The sequence below is a fragment of the Myotis myotis genome, unplaced genomic scaffold, assembly GCF_014108235.1.
Source record: "Myotis myotis isolate mMyoMyo1 unplaced genomic scaffold, mMyoMyo1.p scaffold_m19_p_18, whole genome shotgun sequence".
In the NCBI taxonomy this organism is placed as follows: Eukaryota; Metazoa; Chordata; class Mammalia; order Chiroptera; family Vespertilionidae; genus Myotis; species Myotis myotis.
In genome coordinates, this window is record NW_023416322.1 from 21,818,357 (window position 1) to 21,839,108 (window position 20,752).

Consider the following 20,752-nt stretch of genomic DNA (forward strand, 5'->3'; position numbering starts at 1 on the left):
TATTTTAAACTGGGATATTTCTTCCAGGATATTTCTAGAGCACTTCAATGGTCATTTAAAACAGACTTAAGCAAAGCAGACCCGATTTCAGAATTAGAACTCACAATTGTTTAAATTCTCTTACAATTTTCTCTGCAACTTTATGAGTCTTATCATTCTCTACTTATGTTCCAGCTTTGGAAAATTAAAAAAAAAAAAATCTCACCAGCATCTTTACAGGTTTACAGGTTATAGGTTTTGGCCAGTGATTTGATAAAAGAGCATTCTGCAAAGATTTGTACTCTATTGTTCAGAGGAATTTGAATTTAATGTATTTAGTTACATAATTTGGAAGTATTCCACAAGTAAAATTAAAATTCCCTAAAACCTAATAAACCTTACATTTAAAGTAATAGACATTAAGTATAGTTAATCTATAGAAGTTGACAACTCTGTCTTTAACCCTAAGTACTGTAAAGAAATTCTTGAGGAGCAAAATGTTTTACTCCTTAGCAAATATAACTATAAGAAGAAACGACAAAAGTGAAATATCCTTTCAGAGAAGAGAAACACTTACTGGTACTTTGAAGGGTGAGGTATATGCAGTGTCCATGGAGTTGGGTTTCTCGGAGGTACTGGTCCCTGAGATACTTCGTCTGCGAGGGGATCTTTCTGCTGGCACCTCTGAAAAAGAAAGACCATTAGGAACCCAAAATTTAAAATGTGTAACTTAATTGTAAAATTATTCTCACTACCCCCCCCCCAAAAAAAAATCAGTTTACTTTAAAGGTGCATTATATTCTATAACCACATAATTTTCTTTTTATCTCTGCGGTGTTTGAACTATGTAGACTAGGAGATGGTCATACTTAGGAATCTGCTTTAGTGTGACTGCTTATGTCTCATCTGTGCACATATAAAAATAAATTCTTTTAAGCTATTGTTTAATATCTATAAGTTCACTTAATATTTGTATCTTACAATGTATGAATCTGCTTCTCTATTTGTCAGCAGCAAAGGAATTAATAGAAATTTTTTACATTCTTGTGAACAAAATATAGTCTAATGTTGCTCATGATTTGAAGGTGCTTGCACAAAGGTCAAAGTTCAGTTCAGTGCAGATAAGATGATTCACCAGACTGCAACCAAAGGGCCATGTGAAGACTGAAAGCTGCTGCCAGGAGAAAATACATATATGCCTATGCAGATTTAAAAATAGATCAGCTTCTCCTTGTTCTCGAAATATGACCTTACTAAGACATTACTCTGGAATCCCAAATCTGTTCAAACTACCTAACGAGCTTCAGATTTTGCACATAATGTGATAAATATCCAACTTAACTACTATGCACTACATTAAGGTTACATTTAATTTTTTATAGAGTGATATACATATGCATATTTATGCACATACACACACATAGATGATAGATATATACATATTATACCTTTATCACAACTGCTTCCCATCTCCACTTCAACTGACAGACACATAGGAATCCAGCTTCTCAGATAACATTAGATAATTTCAACATGAACAAGGAAAAAAAATACATCCTAAAAAAGTATTCTGTATTATCTTCCAGATCTTAAAAAATGAGGAGTAAATGGTGACTCCGGAGACTGACATTTTGCTTCCTGCTGCTCTCCCTTTAAAAGATAGATGCAGTTTAAACTTCCATTTCTGGCCTCCTGGCCCCTGGGATCCGTGCTACTTCCACTTAAGAGAAAGCGTTTTTCTCTCGCTCCCTCCCTGTGTCTTGCTCTTCCCCCCTCCTCTCTACAGCTTGCAGAGAGAGCAAGCAAGAAAGAAACACACAGGACTGCAGCTATTCAATCAATCGCTCTCACAGCACATCCTCATTAGTTATTTTCAGGCTATTAGCAGACGCCCAACCATTGCCTCCCCCCAGTTACAGAAAATTTCACTGTATTGTACTAATCGGCAGCAAGAAAAAAGATTTACTGAAATTTATATTTAGTTAGTGCCAAAAGGACACCATTTTACACAGATTCAGTAATGCATACAAGTCAATCCCTCCTATGAAAATCCAATTGGAAGTGCTTACCCTATTACTATGTTTGCCTGTTGGATACTGATATGCTTCCCACGACTAAACATCTTCTCTGTGACATCTTGACTAGTGAGGCATAAGCCAAATTGCAGCATTCCTAATGACTGGGAGGTTGACAGCAGAGTGCCTTACATGCCTGCAGCAGATGAAAGTTCCTCGCTATTACTGTGTTTTACAATCATGACCAATAAGTAACTGTAAGTTGATCAACTTCTCGCTAACCACCAATGGTTAAATGAGCCTTGATTGTACAAAGTCATTTTCAGAATTAGGCACACACAATTTAGTGCACATTGCTAAAAAATAGCAGTATATTTAGCTAAAATTCATGGAATGGCACAAAGCACTGAATTTAAACAAATCAGTTTGTTAAACACATTGAACAAGACCATCAGACTCCAGCAACATGACATTAAAGAGCGATTTTCCAAGTTAGGAAAGTCTTATGAGGGGCAGGCATTTGGGTGGAGGAGGGGCTGATTAAGGTAGAATATATTCTCATCTGTCCTCTGATGAGTACTTATAATTAGAAAGTACAGGGGGAACCTGAATGTTACAATAAAATATATTTCAATCTCTGAATTGATGGAGAAACCAAATTATAATGTAGGAAGAAAGTTTCATTAAGCAAGGATAAAATGAAACAGTTTCTTTTAATTTGCAATATTCTAAGAAAAAAAATTGAAACTTATTTCTTCACTTTGTTCCAAACATCTAATTTTATCATTCAGGCATATAAATTCATTAAATAAATATATTTCAATGCCTTTAACTATTTGGAAATTACTGGCTAAAATGAGCAACCACATTTCAAACTCTAACAAATACGTTATTTGTTTGGTTTATTTTTGCTTTTAGATTCTCTTTCTGTATCATGGAAAAAAAAACCTCACAACTCTGATATAGCTTAAAGAATTTATTTGGGTTCAAAAGAAGAAACTAAATTATTCTTGAAGTCTGAACAATTGCCCCTAAAGGGAAAAGAAAGGATAAAGAATACAAGGTAAATTAAATCAACTATTAAAATAGTAAGAAATCTATACTTCTTAACTTTCTCAACCCCAACAATGCAAAAAAAAAAAAAAAAAAAAAAAAAAAAAAGGCCTTTTAATATCCAGGTTGTTTAGTTCTCAGAAGATTCACAACTATTTCAAAGCTGAGAGAAGAATATATACCCCAGGAACCAATGTCCACTTAGAAACAGGATGGCAGCATCAATAAGAGCAGAATTAACTCACAGGGTTAGTCACAGGTCTGCATAGTAAACTGGCCCAACCACCTTTACTTTTAAGTCTCCAATTAGAAAGGAAAGCTGCTACTATGCTCCTAAAGCTACATTTCTGCTGAGTTGGACCAAAAATCTATAGTGGTTCCAATAGGCCAAAATTAGACAGCTTTCTTCCCTACCCCCATTCCTGCTATATGCTATCGCATTATTTTCATCTGCTATAAAAATTAATGATCTTTCATAGTCACGATATTTAATTATAGTCATTTAAAAATATGCTTGCTCTCTAAGGCTGAGACATATAATATTGTTTCAGTAGATAGAGGTCTGAAACATTTTGTTCACGTTCTCATCATCTAAAAATAGTATTTTTCATCTTCAGATTGACAGACCAAAAAAAGTTATAAAAAAAAACCCTTAAGTTTAAAATTTAACTCATCATTTCCTTTGCCATTAGGTATGAATTGAGATGAGGTGACAACTTAAAATAATGAGAGATAACCTCCAATCCAGCCCTACATAGAATGATGTACTGAGCAGAGAGAACATTTGGTTGCTTTTCTTAGCAGCACTATCAACTCTCTGTGTGTCCTGTATGAGCCATTTCACCTTTCCTGCTCTGGTCTTCATTAATAAACTGGGTTATTCAGACCAACCAGCGATGAAAACAAGATGAATGAGTTCATATGCTTTGATGCAAAATTAGCATTTTGGAAAAAAAGGGGCTCTCTAAATACAAAATGTAGTATTATAATGTCATTTCCTCAACATGCACATTTCCCTCTTTGTCAATGTGCTTTCTCTGAAAAGTGTGGTGAAGAAATTGACAACTGGATAATTACTAGTATAGGGGCAAAGGCACTTTGGGTGGAGGATGTGCTTGTTCAACAGAACTCAACCTCTGCCTTTAGAACCTAGTAGTGTTTTCATGGCCTTTAGTTTACTTATCAGGAAGCAAATGTCCAAAGTGATTCACGGGTGGAAAAATAAGTAAGACAGTGCTAAGGAGATGAAGAGGTATAGTAATTTAGATATAGTGAATAGGTAGTTGCCTTGAGAAGGGGAGTGAGAAAGTAAGGAAGTCAGCCTTGTATATTTCTCAGGGAAGAACACTGGAAACTAATGCAAAGCTTCTAGGGTAAACAGCAGCAGGGAGCCCAGAGGGACTATTGTAGCAGAGTGCTCCTATTTGTTTGCAGCTTACGGGTCTACATAAAAACTTTAGCTTTTGACTCAAAGAAAAAACGCCAGGTGAAATACACTTCACCCAAAGGTACAAATCACGGAGAAACCCTATGGACATACACTTACTGACACTTTCTTATTTTCTTCTCAGGATTTTGAATAATGAATGTGATTGAAATAATTCTAGAATATTATGCTTGGAAAGAGAGTAAAAGGAAATGTTTTTATCATATATGTTTGCTAATACATAAATGTTTTAACTGAGGGTTAGTTTCAAAACCTTCTGAAAGTATCAAAAGAGAAAGGTTATCTGCTCTATGACATCATTATGACCATACATCTAGAAGCATAAAATATACTATATTTACTTTTTGTTCAATCATATTTAACCAAAATTCATATGTCATCATCATGTCATATATGCACATATGTAACATAAATAATGCAGCTAAAAATGTCATGAATTCTGGTAATGTCTACCACTTTTAGGTTAAGTTACAATAGTGTTTTTAAAAGGTAGATAGCCCAGCGGGCGTGGCTCAGTAGTTGACCACTGACCCATGCACCAAGAGGTTGCTGGTTCGATTCCTGGCTAGGGCCTCCTGCATATCCCACACCAGGGATCGAGCCCACAACCCGGGCATGTACCCTGACTGGGAATGGAACCATGACCTCCTGGTTCATAGGTCGACGCTCAAACACTGAGCTATGCTGGCTGGGCCAGTGGGGGCAAATTTTAAAAAAGGGAATACTCTCACCAATGTGAAAGTCATTTCAGAAAATTCAACATGAAAGACAAACAAAATGTGGAAAGATATTTATATAGTTTTAATTTGGTGGACAATGACGCAAGGAACCAAAATATCTTTTTCATAGCAAATTTCTCTAGTTATGACAGACCAGAAAAACATTACATATTCGCAGATGCAGTCAGTTTGGCATGTATAGTATGTCTAAATATTTCACATGAATAGCAACCCAAGCCAATTCCTAGTCATTTTGTTGTTCAGAATTATAAAATATAAATGAATGTGAATGCCCTGCCAATTCTAATATTCACAGGCCTCTTTAATATTTTTGATATTATATTTAAGAAATAAGTGTTCTAATATTCTTTTTTTAATATATTTTATTAATTTTTTGCAGAGAGGAAGGGAGAAGGATAGAGAGTTAGAAACATCGATGAGAGAGAAACATCAATCAGCTGCCTCCTGCACAACCCCCACTGGGGATGTGCCCGCAACCAAGGTACATGCCCTTGACCGGAATCGAACCCGCGACCCTTGAGTCCACAGGCTGTCGCTCTATCCACTGAGCCAAACCAGTCAGGGCATGTTCTAATATTCTTAAAAGGAGAATTTTTCAGTTCACTTCAAAAACCTTTTTAAAAATCAATAACATTTTAACATAGCATGATAGAAAATTGAATACACACCAAACTGTGTTTGTGCAACCATTCAGGTCCCTGAAATTTCAGTGTGTATAGTGTTTCTGTGAATGAGCTGACCTCACTATCATCTATTTTCCCTTATATTGTGTAAATGATGGTAACAATAAGTAGGAGTGGTTCAAATTATTAATAAATGAGGTAAGCAAATAACTTAGCTCTCCATGCTGTGAATTCTAAATTAGAAGAATACTTCTTCCATAGGAGGCACATAATACATTTAAGAAACAGAATAGGAAGGAAAGAATAGTATTAGGAAACGAGTTTGTACCTCTCTAGTAAAAAGGGATTTTAATAACAAATAGCAAAAAGTGAAAGAAAAAAGGCTTCATGAAAATGGAATTTCATACTTTTTGTTGGAGGAGGACTGAAGGTAAAAGCTTAAAAGTGCAGATAGAGAACCATTTTATAAAGGAAAAGGGACAAGAGCAAAGAGAAGAAAATTACATATTACATTTATATAGTTGCTAACACTACAGCACCTGGGCATTTTATAGACTTCATCCACCTGATTCTCAGTGGGACATTCTCTGCTGTGTCCCACTTTTACTGCTTTAAAGCCTGTGTACTGACAGTCACTACCATTCAGCTGCTCTGAAATACAAATCCCCAGAGCCACTTTAATTCATCAATTTGTATCACTCAGAATGCAATACTTCACTCAAACAAGCAGTCCTTTCAAGTCTGCATGCACTAGCACTTACTTCAATACATATAAATTGGTGCTAAGTACAAAAATGTGGTGAATTCTCAGAAAGTATAGACACCCAGTCTCCCCACCTTTACTTTACTTCAATAAATTTATTCTCTATTATTATAATAAATGTATTCTTGTTAATATAATAGGAGAACAGATTTCTCTCTGGTCAAGGAATCTGAACATCCACAAGTATTCCATTTCTTCAGCTTAGGACTTCACATGATGATATTGGATGGGATGGTAGAGAATAGTTTTAGTGCAAATAACACTTGCAACCAGAACAGCTAAGAAACAACTCAGGGTTACAGGGTATCTTTAGTTTCAAATACAAAGCCTCTAAGCACTGCAAGTCTCTCTTCAAAGTGTCTGTTGGCTTCATTTTGTATTTTTTTCCCCACTACCTTCTATCACCTTACTCCAGGACTTTTTATCCTCTCATGCAGATTATGGCAGGACCCTCCTAACTGATCTCAATGATTCCAGTCTCTCTCTGCTTAAAGCTATTCTGCTCATCATTACTGTATTAACCTCCCTAAAACACTACTTTCTTAATATAATTACCTTCCTAGAGATCTTAAGATAGACAGGCACCTGACCCCACCTTATTATACCAACACTCTCCAACATATTGCCTTATTCAGATGATCTTTGATCTATCTCAAACTGACCATATTCATTCCTTGTGTCTACCTTTACTAATGGTTTTTACTTATCTGCCACATCTTAGGTGACCTTCAATGCAAATTTCAATTCATCTACTTCTATAAAACCAGGTCTAATTACTAACATTTCTTTGATTTTCAATTGACACATTTATAAATTCATATTATTTGATTATAGGTTCTCTAGTTTGGGTTACCAAACTATATTTCTGTCCAATACAGTGTTCTGCAAATGAAGTCTTGTACTTGAATAATGGTGATGTCTAAATTTTCAAATGAATTTTCTCTATTTTAAATATTTCTCCCATAATGTTTTTATATACCATTTGTACCCTTTCTTGCTTGTCTGCAAGTATTAAAACAGAATACAACATAATAATTAGTAACAAATAAATTTTAACTAAACTAAAAAATAGTTCAGCATAGTCTACATACCTAGTTTTCTCCTTTAATAAATATGTGATCATATAGAATTGCCATTTTTGTATGCTACATAGTAAAATATTAATAAATTCATATGGTTTGATCTAGTACATAATAAAATTATCAATACATTTTCTAGTTATCTCTCATTTAAAAGTGGAACTAAAGAGTGCCATCTAATCAAGTTTAAGAAACACTCTCTTTTTATGTATATTAACTTGAATCATCAGCTATAATTAAGATTTTGGTAAATAAACTTCATGAGAGATTAGGTTTAAAAGTTTTGAGGTTTTTCCTTCTATGCATCACTCTAATGGAAAAGTCACATAATTCCAGGCTTTAATAAGAAGCACACTTAAACATAAATGAATCAGGGATAAGTCTTGATATCTTCTTATTCATCCCCATTGTCTTTAGATATCTGTATGGCTTAATTTCCTTTAGTTTTTAATTTGCATATCCCCATAAGAAAATACCCTAAACAATGATGTAAGACTTAAAAGCTCTTAAGGGAACATTGATTCCCATGGGACTAAAAATGGATTTAAGTGATATGCTTAGGTTTTTAGCCTGGGTCGTGGTATTTTTTGTTTTTCAATTTAGATACCAGAATGCCACGCCATTCATTTACAATGAAAAACTGAATTTATCATATCACTGATTAGAAATATTAATCCAAGTGTAATATAGGATTCATTCTTTTTTATAAGTCAAACTTTATGAGAAATTAAACCATAATCAGTGGTAGATTTTAAACTATTGATTCAATTTCTTTAATGGTTATAAGTAGCAGGTCTACTTACATTTTTATTTCTTTTATAATCAATTTTAATAAATTCTTTTTTAAAATATCCATTTTCTCTAAATTATTAAATACATTATGACAAAGTTTTTCATGACAGTCTTCTATTTCTCAAGTCTCTGGTTTTCTGTAATGGTGTCCCTTTTTTCATTTCTAATATTGTTTACTTGTGCTTTCTCTTTTGTCTTGAACAAATCTTGACAGTTTTATTTACTTCCATTGGAGAAATAACTTTAAAGAAACAACACTTGGCTTTTTTATTATATTACATTTACTTCTGCTTTCTATTTTACTATCATTTACTGTCATCTTCATTATTTTTTCCCTAAACTTTCTTTATGTTTATTCTTTCTTTTTCTAATTTGTTGAGTTGAATACTTAATTACTTCATTAATTCTCATCTTTTCTCCTTTCAATATAAAAGATTAAGGCTATAAGTTTCACTTAATAACTCCTTTAGCAATATCCTACAAGTTTTGGAATGTACTATTTTCAGGATATTCAGTTTTAAGTATTTTATAATTTCCACTAGAGGCCTGGTGCACGAAATTCAGGTCCCTCAGCCCAGCTTGCACCCTCTCCAATCAGGGACCCCTCAAGGGATGTCAGACTGCTGGCAGTCAGACATCCCTCTTGCAATCAAGACTGCTGGCACCTAACTGCTCACCTGCCTGCCTGATCGCCCCCCAAATGCCTCCCTGCCAGCCTGGTCACCTTCCAACTGCCCCCTTGCCAGCCTGGTTGCCCCCTAACTGTCCAGAAGGAAGTCAGACGTCTGGTAGATGTCCAGTCACCCGGTCTAATTAGCATATTACCCTTTTATTAGTATAGACTATTATTTCTTCTGGAACTAAAGAGTTAAATATAAATAACTTTAAAAGTTTCTAAAAGTAAAGGCTTTTATTTATTTTTTAAAGGCTTACATTCTTTTTTTAAAGATATATTTTTATTGATTTCAGAAAGGAAGGGAGAGGGAGAGAGAGAAAGAGAGAAATATCAATGATGAGAATCATTGATCGGCTGTGTCCTGCATGCCCTTTACTGGGGATTGAGCCTACAACCCGGGCATGTGCCCTTGACTGGAATCAAGTCTGGGACCATTCAGTCCACAGGCCGATACTCTATCCGCTGAGCCAAACCACCTAGGGCGAAAAGTGAAGGTTTTTAATAAAATTTTATTATTAATTTATAATTTAGTTCAACTATGATTAAGAGAATGCTTTCTGTATAGGATAGACTTTGAAATTTGTTGAGATTTATTTATGCTTCAGTCCATTGTCAGTGCGCATCACAGTGACAGGTCGTTCCGCTGTTCGGTTGATTTGCATATTAGCCTTTCATTATATAGGATAGAACTCATATTCTTCCCTTAAAAACTGTCCCTTTCACAACTTCTCTATTTTTTTAATAGTACCATCATCCTCCCAAGTTCAAAATTAGTCTGACTCATATGTCCCCATTCCTCCAATTTGTCACCAATTTTGCTGATGGATCTATGTAATCTCTCCATGTTTTCATCTTATTCATCTGAGGTGCACAAATACTCATCTGCACTAAAAGTGTACTAGGAGCTAAAAGACAGAGGATTGAGCCCCTGCGGACATTCACAATCTAGTTATAATAATAAATAAGCAAATCACTAATTATAACATAGAGGGTTAAGTGTTGAAACAGAGGCACTTAAATGTCTGGAGTACTGTAATAGCTTTCAAACAGGTGTAACTGCTGCTAGTCTCTTCCTCCTACTGGGACACTTTCAGATATGCCTGCCTAAAAAGCTATTTTGACCGTATCTTTTACTTGCTTAAGAATCTCTAATTCTTCCCAACTGCTTTCAGGATAAAATACTCATTAGCCTGTCGTGAGAGTCCTACACAGTAAGCCACCAAACACAGCGAGCCACCAAATAGCCTTCAAGTATTATCTCTCATTACTTCTTTACATGAACTTCCATTCCTTTCAAATCAATTTACTCTTTGGACATGAACATTAATTTAATATTCCTCATGCCACTCCTTTCATACAGAAAACACCAGTTCTATAAAAATCTATTCCATCGTTTAAGATTCATATTACATCCTATCTCTGTAAAGCAATCTTCAGTGTTACTAATAAAAAATAATGTGTTCCTTCTTGAATATTCCAAAGCAAGTTTTGCCCGGATAAATCATTTCACCATCAGGTACTGCCTTATTTTATTTTATTATCTCCACTGTCTTAAATTATTAAATCTTTCTCACTTAATTATACATAATTCATATTTTCTCCCTAACCAAATTCTGTGCTTTGTACAGACAGCTTTATCTTATACTTTTTTGTACCCAGCCATTATACCTAGCACAGTCTTGTTCATGAGCAAGATCTGAAACAGGGGTAGGGTTTTGGCAAGTTCAGTTTGGATAAAGGGACACTGCCAATGGAAGAAACAACACATGCAAAAGTAGGGAAGGGCAATGTTTGTCCAAGATATAGAAAGTAAATCAATTTGAAGGAATGAAGCCTTCCCCCCAACACTAAAAGGAATACTGGCACGTGAGGTGGAAGGGTCAGAATAAGTTCCATAGCAGCGGTTCTCAACCTGTGGGTCGAGACCCCTTTGGCGGTCAAACGGCCCTTTTACAGGGGTCACCTAAGACCATCCTGCATATCAGATATTTACATTACGATTTATAACAGTAGCAACATTACAGTTATGAAGTAGCAAAAAAAATAATTTTATGGTTGGGTCACAACATGAGGAACTGTATTTAAAGGGCCAGAAGGTTGAGAACCACTGTTCCAGAGTAAGGTGTTTTGACTTTATCTGATAGGTGATGAGGGAACCACAGAAGGTTTTAGACTAGAATAAAGAACAGGGCACAGTTTTATAAAGTTTTATCAACTCAGCAGTGCATTAATTTAACAGGAAGGCCTGAACATCAATTAAGTGGCTATTGCTAGAAAGTGATATAGTAAAGCCTCACCAACAAAGTACTTTTCTTTCATTTCCTCTCCTAGAGAAGGCTGCGATAAAATTCTTGGACAAACAAAGCATAGTTTGATAGGTTCTCTGACAACATCTCTTGATTTCACTTGTCCTAGATTCACAATAAAGTAAATTCAATATTTTTATTTTTCTCTTAGCATCTTCATTGGGAAGCTCTTATTAATGGTAAACCCATTAGCAAACGACTCGTCACAAGGGCTTTGTTTAATCCTCAAGCTATTACAAGCTATATGTGAGATGGTTTTGCTTCTAGTTTCTCTAGAGGAGTTTAGGAAATTCCTATTTATCCACAGAAAGAGGTGTTAGCTATTCAAGGCCAGGAGAGAGCTTCAATCCCCAAAATAAGACTTGCTGACACCCAGGGCTCAGCCCTGCCACTGTGGAGCATGGGATACACAGTTATCCACTCACTCAGTAACTAAACTTTTCTTTATAGCCCTTGAGCAGAATCATTACTGACTTATCTGTGTTTTATCTGTTACATATGCCAAAGTTTTCTTTCATCAGGTGGATAATTTGTAAGAATTTGCATTTTTCTTCCAAGCATGCTCTAACATCTTTTGTCTTTATCACGTCCATCTGTGGATCAAGAGGGATTCACTAACTCTCCTAAACAGAGGATGGGTGTAGGGGCAAGAAGGGGCACAGATTGCAGTACTTTTTATTTGCCCATTTCTATTTATTTGATCAAATTCTTTACAGGCATAGTGGGGTAATGGCCAAAAAAAGAAAGACATTAATCTTGAGGGAAATAATTAAAATTTATAGAAATATTAAGCAAGAGCAAGGAAAAGATTTTCAGTGGTGACTCTGCCTTCCTTTCCCATGATGCAGTAGGGTCTAAGTGGCTGGTTTCACTCAGGGATATTTGTATTTGCTTTTCTTCTCTGATGGTTCTTTATGTGTGTGGGGGGAGGGGAATGGGAAGCAAGTAGAATGAGATAGGCTTCAGAGAAATGAGGAGTTAAGAGGTAGACATATTTCTTAAAGTCACCTAAATGTCCAAGACATGTGAAACTATGATAAGCAAATTAAGAGTAGAATTAATGTCTAAATATGTGTGCCTGGGTTTATATAGAATTAGAAAAAAATTTGATGAGGACGACCCTTTACATCTAAATTGCATGAAAAAAGAAATCATTCATAAACTGTTAAGATTGACGATATAACTGAATTAAATAAAACAAAACAGAAATTTATGCTAAATATAAAAAAAGATTTTAAAAGATGGAGCTATCTTTGGGGATGGCAGAAGACTACTTACAGGTCAGGGAATATTCATGCGGAATAAATCAGAAAACAATAAATTTTGCCCACTATGATAAAAGTATCCTTATATTTAGGAAAATGTATTATGAGATAAATCAAATTTATAAAAAAGATAACTTTGAAGGCAATTATTAATCTAACAAAAATATTCACAAAATAGAATTTTTATAAGTATCAAGCCCTCCAATTACATTTAAGATACAATTGGATATAATCTAACTTTCCTAAGAATTTGTTTATTATACCAATATCATGATCAATAATTCCTTTCCTTAAGAAATTCATTAGAAAGCATCTGTAACTGGGAAGTTAAAGTAATGGCTGGTCCATGTGTTCTATTTCATACACTCCATAGAAATCTTCTATATGAACATTACAGATATTTCACACTCTGCATAAAAGCTACTTCTCAAACCATATGTTAGCTTTTCTTGCACACAAAGCCTACTCCCACTCTCATATAGCAAGCCTCATCATCACTGCATTGAGGGGTACGGCAAAACAATAATATATTTTGGCTAGCAGAAGTTGTCTAAATAGCACGAACAGCTGCCCAGATGACAGGATAAGCCTTGCATGGAGCTGGCACTCTTTGTTAAAGCAAAGCAAACTGTCTCTTATTTCTCATAGCAAATGTTGTTGGCACTATTTCTACAGACATAAACAAAACTTGAACATATTTCCTTAATTTCTCTTCCCCTCTTTTAAAAATCCAAAAGTGGATTTTGGAAAATGTGGGGTCTTACTCCCCAAAGTAAGAGAAGTGCAGACAACAACGGGTTAAAAGAACAAGCGGAGCCCTACCGTACCCAGAAATGACAGAAGGCTCTTCTCCTCTTCGGTGCTACTATCCAACCACTCGGCCACATCACCGGGGGAAAGGAGACTCATTCTCCAGCCAGAAAACTTTTCCATACAGAGCACAATTAGTGAATGATGAAGTGGGAAAAGAACGATACAAAGACTAAATTCTTGGGGATGCAACACTTAAATTGCTAGCCAGGCTGAAAGAGAAAATGTGATCCTCCCTCCACTCTGAATTCTGTCTCTGTGACATCAATCTAATACAATGGGGGAGGGGGAAGGAAATAGAGGGTTAAAAGAGGGTGATAGAAGAGAAGAGAGGTTTGTCTGTCTCTGGGTGTTAAGCTTGAGTCTGAAAGAGAAAGCAGGCATAAAATTGAATAATGATTTGTGTTCAATGACAGGAGAAAGCAAAGGAAAATAAAGAATAAAGACACTCAAAGAAAAAGAAACAGGTTCCTACACTAGAGCAGCTTAGATAACTGGACAGCACAATAGCTAATCAGTTAAGTAAAGCATATCATCAAACAAAAACAAAGGCAAAAGAACAAATTCAGCATTTTGTTTTGTTCTGAGAAGAAAGGTTTTCGAATTTCCTTTCAGTCAGTCAGTGGAGAGAACTGCAGCCTCCTAACCCCTTCCTGCGTTAGCTATTTCAACAGCATCCCAGCCCCCTTTACGGAGATTTCCTGCAAGCCGAGGCAGGTTGATAAATCTGTGAATAGGAAGCTCTCATCCCTCCTTTCTCCTCCTCCTCCTCCATTCCTCCCCCCACCTCGCATGGCGACTGCATTGATCGACAATAATGGAATCTGTAACTGACTGCCAGCAGCAACATTAAGGATATTACAAGTCCACTTCATAAGAATTCGAGCCGGTGGTCGGAACTTAGGGGCAACTGGGCTTCTAGTCAATAGCTCTGTCTTTCTTAGCGAGAAAGAAAAGAGGGAGGGAGGAAAGAAAGAAGGAAGGGAGGGAAGGGGAGAGGGGGGAGGGGGAGAGAGAGGAGGGAGAGGGAAAGAAGGGGGAGGGGGAGGGAGAGAAAGCTGAAATCTGAAAGTAAGAAAAGTAGACTTGCTGGGCTGAAGGTTCAGAGATCCACCAGTGAAGCATATGACTGTCCTTCAATCCGTCACACACTGTCATTGTGAAGCAATCAGAACAAGACAGATTTTTAATATGATTTACATTATGTATTTACATAGTTTAAGGCGATTTCATATGCTTACACCTAATTAATAGGCAGAGAAAACTCAAGCAGAAGAGGTATTTTCAGAGACACATAGATCACTCATATCCCTGTTCTCTGGAGATTGATCAGGTTTGTTGCTATAAGAAAACACTCTTAAAAAGATAGGGTGTTGCCCGGCCAGTGTGGCTCAATGATTGAGCATTGCCCTATAAACCAGGAGGTCACAGTTCGATTCCTGGTCAGGTTATAAGCTCTGGGTTGCAGCTGGATACCCAGTGTGGGGCACGCAGAAGGCAGCCAATCAATGATTCTCTCTCATTATTGATGTTTCTATCTCTCTCCCTCCCTTCCTCTATGAAATTCAACAAACAACAAAAAAGGTAGGGTATTTTTTTGCATTCACAAAACATTGCCTTTGTTCGCAATAACCTGCTCTTTCTATTCTAGTAGCCTACCTTAAGTGAGAGAATTCTCACTGCTTAAGAGTTACTATCTCAATAGAGCCTGAATTCACTTCCTCTCCATGCTCACTTTACTCTTCTTCATCTGGACTCTGCTCATTTTGACTCTAAGCTCCCTGAGGACACAGTAGACAGTTGTTGGTTAATCTTTGTAACCCTGTGGCTAGAGCAGTGCCTGGCACTTAGAAGGAGTTGAATAAATATTTACTGAAGTTTTGACTGCTTTAAAAGTATGAACAGCTTCAACACTGGCAGGAGGTATCAGGCTGAATATTTTAGGATCTCTTTTTAAGATTAGTCATTTTGACAGATAGTGACTTAAAAGCAGTTGTAGTAACAGCACCAGCTGTTTGAGAAAACAGATAATATTTTTTAAAAAAGGTTTTATGAATTCATTATGTTTAAATAAATCTTTTGTTACTCAAAATAACTACATACAATTGAAAAGGTGTGATAAATATAAAAATTCACAGGCTATGCTTGCTTAGCACCTAAGCTTGAGCTAGTAGATAATCCCTTTGTAATAAATAACTTTATGACACACAGTATCTGCGTAGCTTCCAGGCTGAAACCAATGGTCTAGAGAGCATCAAGTTCAAACTTCTTGGTGTGATGTGGCTACTGCTTCTCTCTAGGGAGAAGCCTCCAGACTCCTCTTGGTTCAGCCATGCATGCCTTGGCATGTTGCACTAAAAGTAATCTACAGAAGAGCAGGAAAAACTTAGCCTTTTCATTCATTGGTATAGAGCACTATATGGCCATAGTAGGTGCTAAAATTTTTTTATTGACCTTGGCATCTCCTGTGAGGTATCATTCTTTCTACTGTATATACCTGATATCACATTGATCCTTTGAAACTCAGCTCAAATAGTAGCTCTCCAGTCTTCCCTGACACCTTACGATAGAGCTAATGGTTTTCTCACTCAAACTTTCTTTGTTATTACCATTAGTTTATTGAAATTATTTGTTTCCAAGTGATTTCCTCCACTATATCTTGTGCCTATAGAAGGCAAAAATTGTGTTTTACTAATTTAAAAAATGTTTTAATGCCTAGTACCTGGTAGATGATTATAAATGTTTATTGAATGATATATTAGTTAAAGTAAAATTGTGATTCTATATACCAAAGGTAGATTAATGCTAAAGAACCCCATATATTCATGATGGAAGGATCCATACCAATAGTCTGAAAATCAACTACCAAAATAAAATTTGGTTATGGATATAATAAAATAAATATTTTATTTATTATACCAAAGATAGGGCAGAATAGGCAGAAAAATATCATCAAGATAATCCAGTACCATACATTTGCCTTTTATAAACAGAGCTATGAAGGACCCAAGAAAAAGTTCTAGATTATGCTTAATATTTCTGATTTTTGTTATAACTGCCTGTACTTATACATTCAGGTGTCAAGCATTGTTCTAAGCCCTGGAATATAGTTGTGAAGAAGGGACAAAATCTCTGCCCTCATAGAGCATATATTCTAGAGGGAAGAGATAAACAAAATACAAGATAAAAATGTAAAATGTATATTGTGTTAGATGGTGAATTGTGTTGAGGAGAAGAGTAAAGCAAGGAAGAGGGATAGGTAATGTTGGAGAGGTCTACAATCTTAGAGGCCAGACAGGAAAGGCATCTCTGAGAGATTAACTTTTGAGTAAAGGGTTTCTGGGTTCTTAGGAAGAAAAAGAAACAAACACAATAAAAAGGCCTAGAAGCAGCAATAGTCAGGTCCAGTGCAGGTAGACTGATATGAGCCAGAGGAAAAATAAAAGGAGATGAGGTCTGTAAGATAATAGGAAGACAAACCATGTAAAGTTATCAGGTCTTTGCCTCCTTAATTAGGTGGCAAGTTTTGAGACAAGAATGATCTGTTAGGCCTTACTTTTTCTTTATATAAGAGCTTTATTAAAATAGTAGAGGCTCGATGCACGAAATTCATCCAAGAGTAGGCCTTACTTCCCCCAGCTGCCGGCACCGGCATCCCTCTGGCACCCAGGACCCAGGCTTCCCTCGGGCTGCTGGCAGGCACCCAGGACCCGGGCTTCCCTCACAGCCCCGGCTTTATCCGGAAGGACATCCAGTCTAATTAGCATATTACGCTTTTATTATTATTAAAATATAATTTACATATCATAAAATTCATTCTTTTTAAAAATATATTTTTGTTGATTTCAGAAAGGAAGGGAAAAGGGAGAGAGAGACAGAAAGATCAATGATGAGAGAGAATCATTGATCAGCCACCTCCCGCACGCTCTACATTGGGGATGGAGCCCGCATCCCGAGCATGTGCCCTGATCAGGAATCGAACCGTGACCTCCTGGTTCATAAGTTGACGCTCAACCACTGAGCCATGAAAGCCAGGCATAAAATTCATTCTCTTAAAATGGTTTTAAATATATTCACATAGTTGTACAACCATCATTATAAATTGATTCCAGAACATTCTCATCACCTCAAAAAGAAACCTAGCACCCATTAGCAGTTACTCTCCATTCCTCCCAACATCCAAGCCTCTAGCAACTACTAATCTATGAATTTGCCTATTCTGGACATTTCATATAATCGAAATCATATAACATGTGGCCTTTTGTACCACATTTAGTTTTATCCATGTTGTAGCATATATCTGTACTTCATTCATTTTTTATGGCTGAATACTATTCCACTGATAGATATCTGGGTTGTTTCCGCTTTTCAATATTATGAATAATGCTGCATATGAACATTCATGTACACACATTCATATGAAAACCTTACACTTTAACAGGTTATCCAAATAAAGTGTAATAAATAGTCTGCTTTTAATCTGTAGACTTTTTAAATCTACAACAGAAGAGAGTTATTTTCCTATTTTACAAGCACCACATTTTCCTCCCAATTCATCAGGTATTTCCACCCTTCTTGAAAAAATGAAAACTACTGACTCAGTTTCTTTTCTCCTGCTCTATTATTTTTGCACACAAGAACAGATTAATACTAGATACTTAGGAATGAACAAAGGCAGGTGAAATGTGACAATAGACCCTTTCCTAAATCAATAACTAATGATAGTAAAGTTGGTGGAGATTTTTGGGGGACAAGGTAATTTTATATTTTTATAGTTTCAAACTTATCATAAAGGTAAAGAAAAGTACACAGAACTCTCTCTCTCTCACACACACACACACACACACACACACAAACACTCACACACACCCTTTATCCAGATTCACCAGCTGTTTACATTTTGCTACCTTTCTTTCTGTGTATACTATCCTATATAATAAAAGGCTAATATGCAAATTGTCCCCTCAACTGGAAGTTCAAAGGGGAGTTCGACCAGGGGGTGGGGCCAGCTGGCCAACCGCCCATGGGCCCCACCCCTCAGCCAGCCTGCCTGATCAGTCCCGATCGGGGCTGGCCAGCCAGATCCCACCCATGCACAAATTCGTGCACCAGGCCTCTAGTTATTATATATATATATATATATATATATATATATATATATACACACACACACACACACACACACACACACACACACACACACAGATATATATATATATGCATTTTTTCTAAACCATTTGAGAAAGACATTATGCCCATTACTGCCAACAGCTTTCAGAGTATATTTTTTAAAACAAAGGACAGCCTTATATAACCAAGAATAATTATCAAAGTCAAGAAATTTAACATTGATGGTGGCTGATATTTTAAGGATAAAATTAAATATGCCACTACATGTAAAGTCCACTATATAAATACTACCTCAATATCATACAAAGTCCTTTATTTGAAAAACAAAATGTCTTCAAGCAATGCTGACTGAGAAATCAGAAGTACTAATTGCAAGTGTAATTCAAAGTAATAGTCTATATTATATTAAAATGTCTATTAAATTACTGGAGGATTACTATTGAACTTATTAACATTCAATATACTGTTATTCCAAAGAATTGGAAGAAGGAATAACCAGTTTTCAAAAAGGAATTAAAGCTCAAGTAAAGTGAATGCATTTCCATCTTGATACTCTTTTGAATCATGTACAACCTTTGTCTCAAAGAAGCTTAAAGTATATGCAAGACTGTAACTTTCCCTTATATTTTGCTGAGGATATATTTAACTGTAATAGGAATATAGTTAAATTCTATTAAATCTATAACTCAGCACTTTAAATAGTACCCTAAATATGTAAATGTGTATAAAAACCTCAAACCACTTACATATAAATCATATAACAATGAATACACTCCCACATTGTTTTCACTTGCCAGAAACGTTAGCATAATTATTAGAGCTGAAGAAACTAATGAAGCTAGGCTGAATTTTCATTCATTTGGATTTAGGAAGCATTATTTTGGACATGCAAAGCCCCCAAATAACAGGGATGTTAATGTTACAAGAGGCATTCCTAATATATGATTATTTAAAACATATAATACGTAAAAAGGGGTGAAGGACAACTTGATTCTACAGCTTATTTCAAAAAGTAAATGCATAAGTAAAAAGCCAAACATATTTTGAAAGAAAGAACTAATTAGAGAATTTACTTTATCAAAGAGGAAGGCATTAAAATCTGTGGTTATTAAGTCATTGTGATACTGATGTAGGAATAAAACAATAGGTCTCTGGGACAGAAAAAGAATCCAGAAGAAGACATACACACTTTAGCTGATAATAAATGGTGCTTTCAAACCAGTGTGGAAAGAATAAAAAATCCAATAAAAGGTATTGAGACAAATGGCTAAAAAACTGGGAAGAGGGGGAGAGATGGGGGAATCTCATTTCATAAAACCAAAAATAAATGTTAAAAAAGAGGCCTAATCTCAAATTGAAAAAGGCCTTTCTAGGCATGGCACAAAAGCCAGAAACTGCAATGAAAAATACAGGCAAGACTGGAAAACCTAAAAATTTAAAGCTTCAAATAGCAAAAAAGACACCCTGAACAAATATGCAAGGCCATTTAATACAATCTATCAAAATATGAAATGCAAACTACCTTTCCATTCTATTTCTAGGAACCAATCTAGAAATATCAGCACAAATAAGTGGACACAGATATATGTACGAAGATATTTAACACAAAGTTGGTAGTGGCAAAAGCAAAAAACACTATTTATAAGAGGGAAACAGATAAATCTACAATGAAATAAACATCCTTTAAGGATCTACAGGTATAAACGTAATGAAAAGATATCTTCCATAGAAAAATTTGAGGAAGAAGAATGGCACAGGTTGTCAAGAACTATGAGGCATTAAATGACAGGCATTTGGAAAGGTCGGTAATTGGAAGGCAGTTTTGAAAATGGGCAGAAAACTGTCACAATGGTGAGGATATGCAACATATTTAAGGGCCTAGGGGCCTCCTTAGAGTTCAGATCATTCTTTGGCAGCAAAATAACTTGAGAATTGTGTTTTATTCAGGTGTTTTATTTTTTTTTTTTAATTCAGGACTATCATTCATCGTTTGATGATAAATATGAGGTGGGGTCACATATTCATCAATAGTAAATTTGGCATTAGGACTTGTTCAGCATTGTTTACACAAACA

At 35.7% G+C, this 20,752-nt stretch overlaps 1 protein-coding gene across 3 annotated transcripts in view; it reads right to left on the bottom strand.

Moving 5' to 3' along the window:
- RASAL2 (RAS protein activator like 2) overlaps nt 1-20,752 on the bottom strand; it is a 244,127-nt gene that overhangs the window by 63,601 nt on the left and 159,774 nt on the right. For all 3 annotated transcript variants that reach the window (XM_036344077.1, XM_036344076.1, XM_036344075.1), the window contains exon 4: nt 557-663. In XM_036344077.1, coding sequence (XP_036199970.1) covers nt 557-663 — 107 coding nt within the window. The remainder of the gene's footprint in view (nt 1-556; nt 664-20,752) is intronic.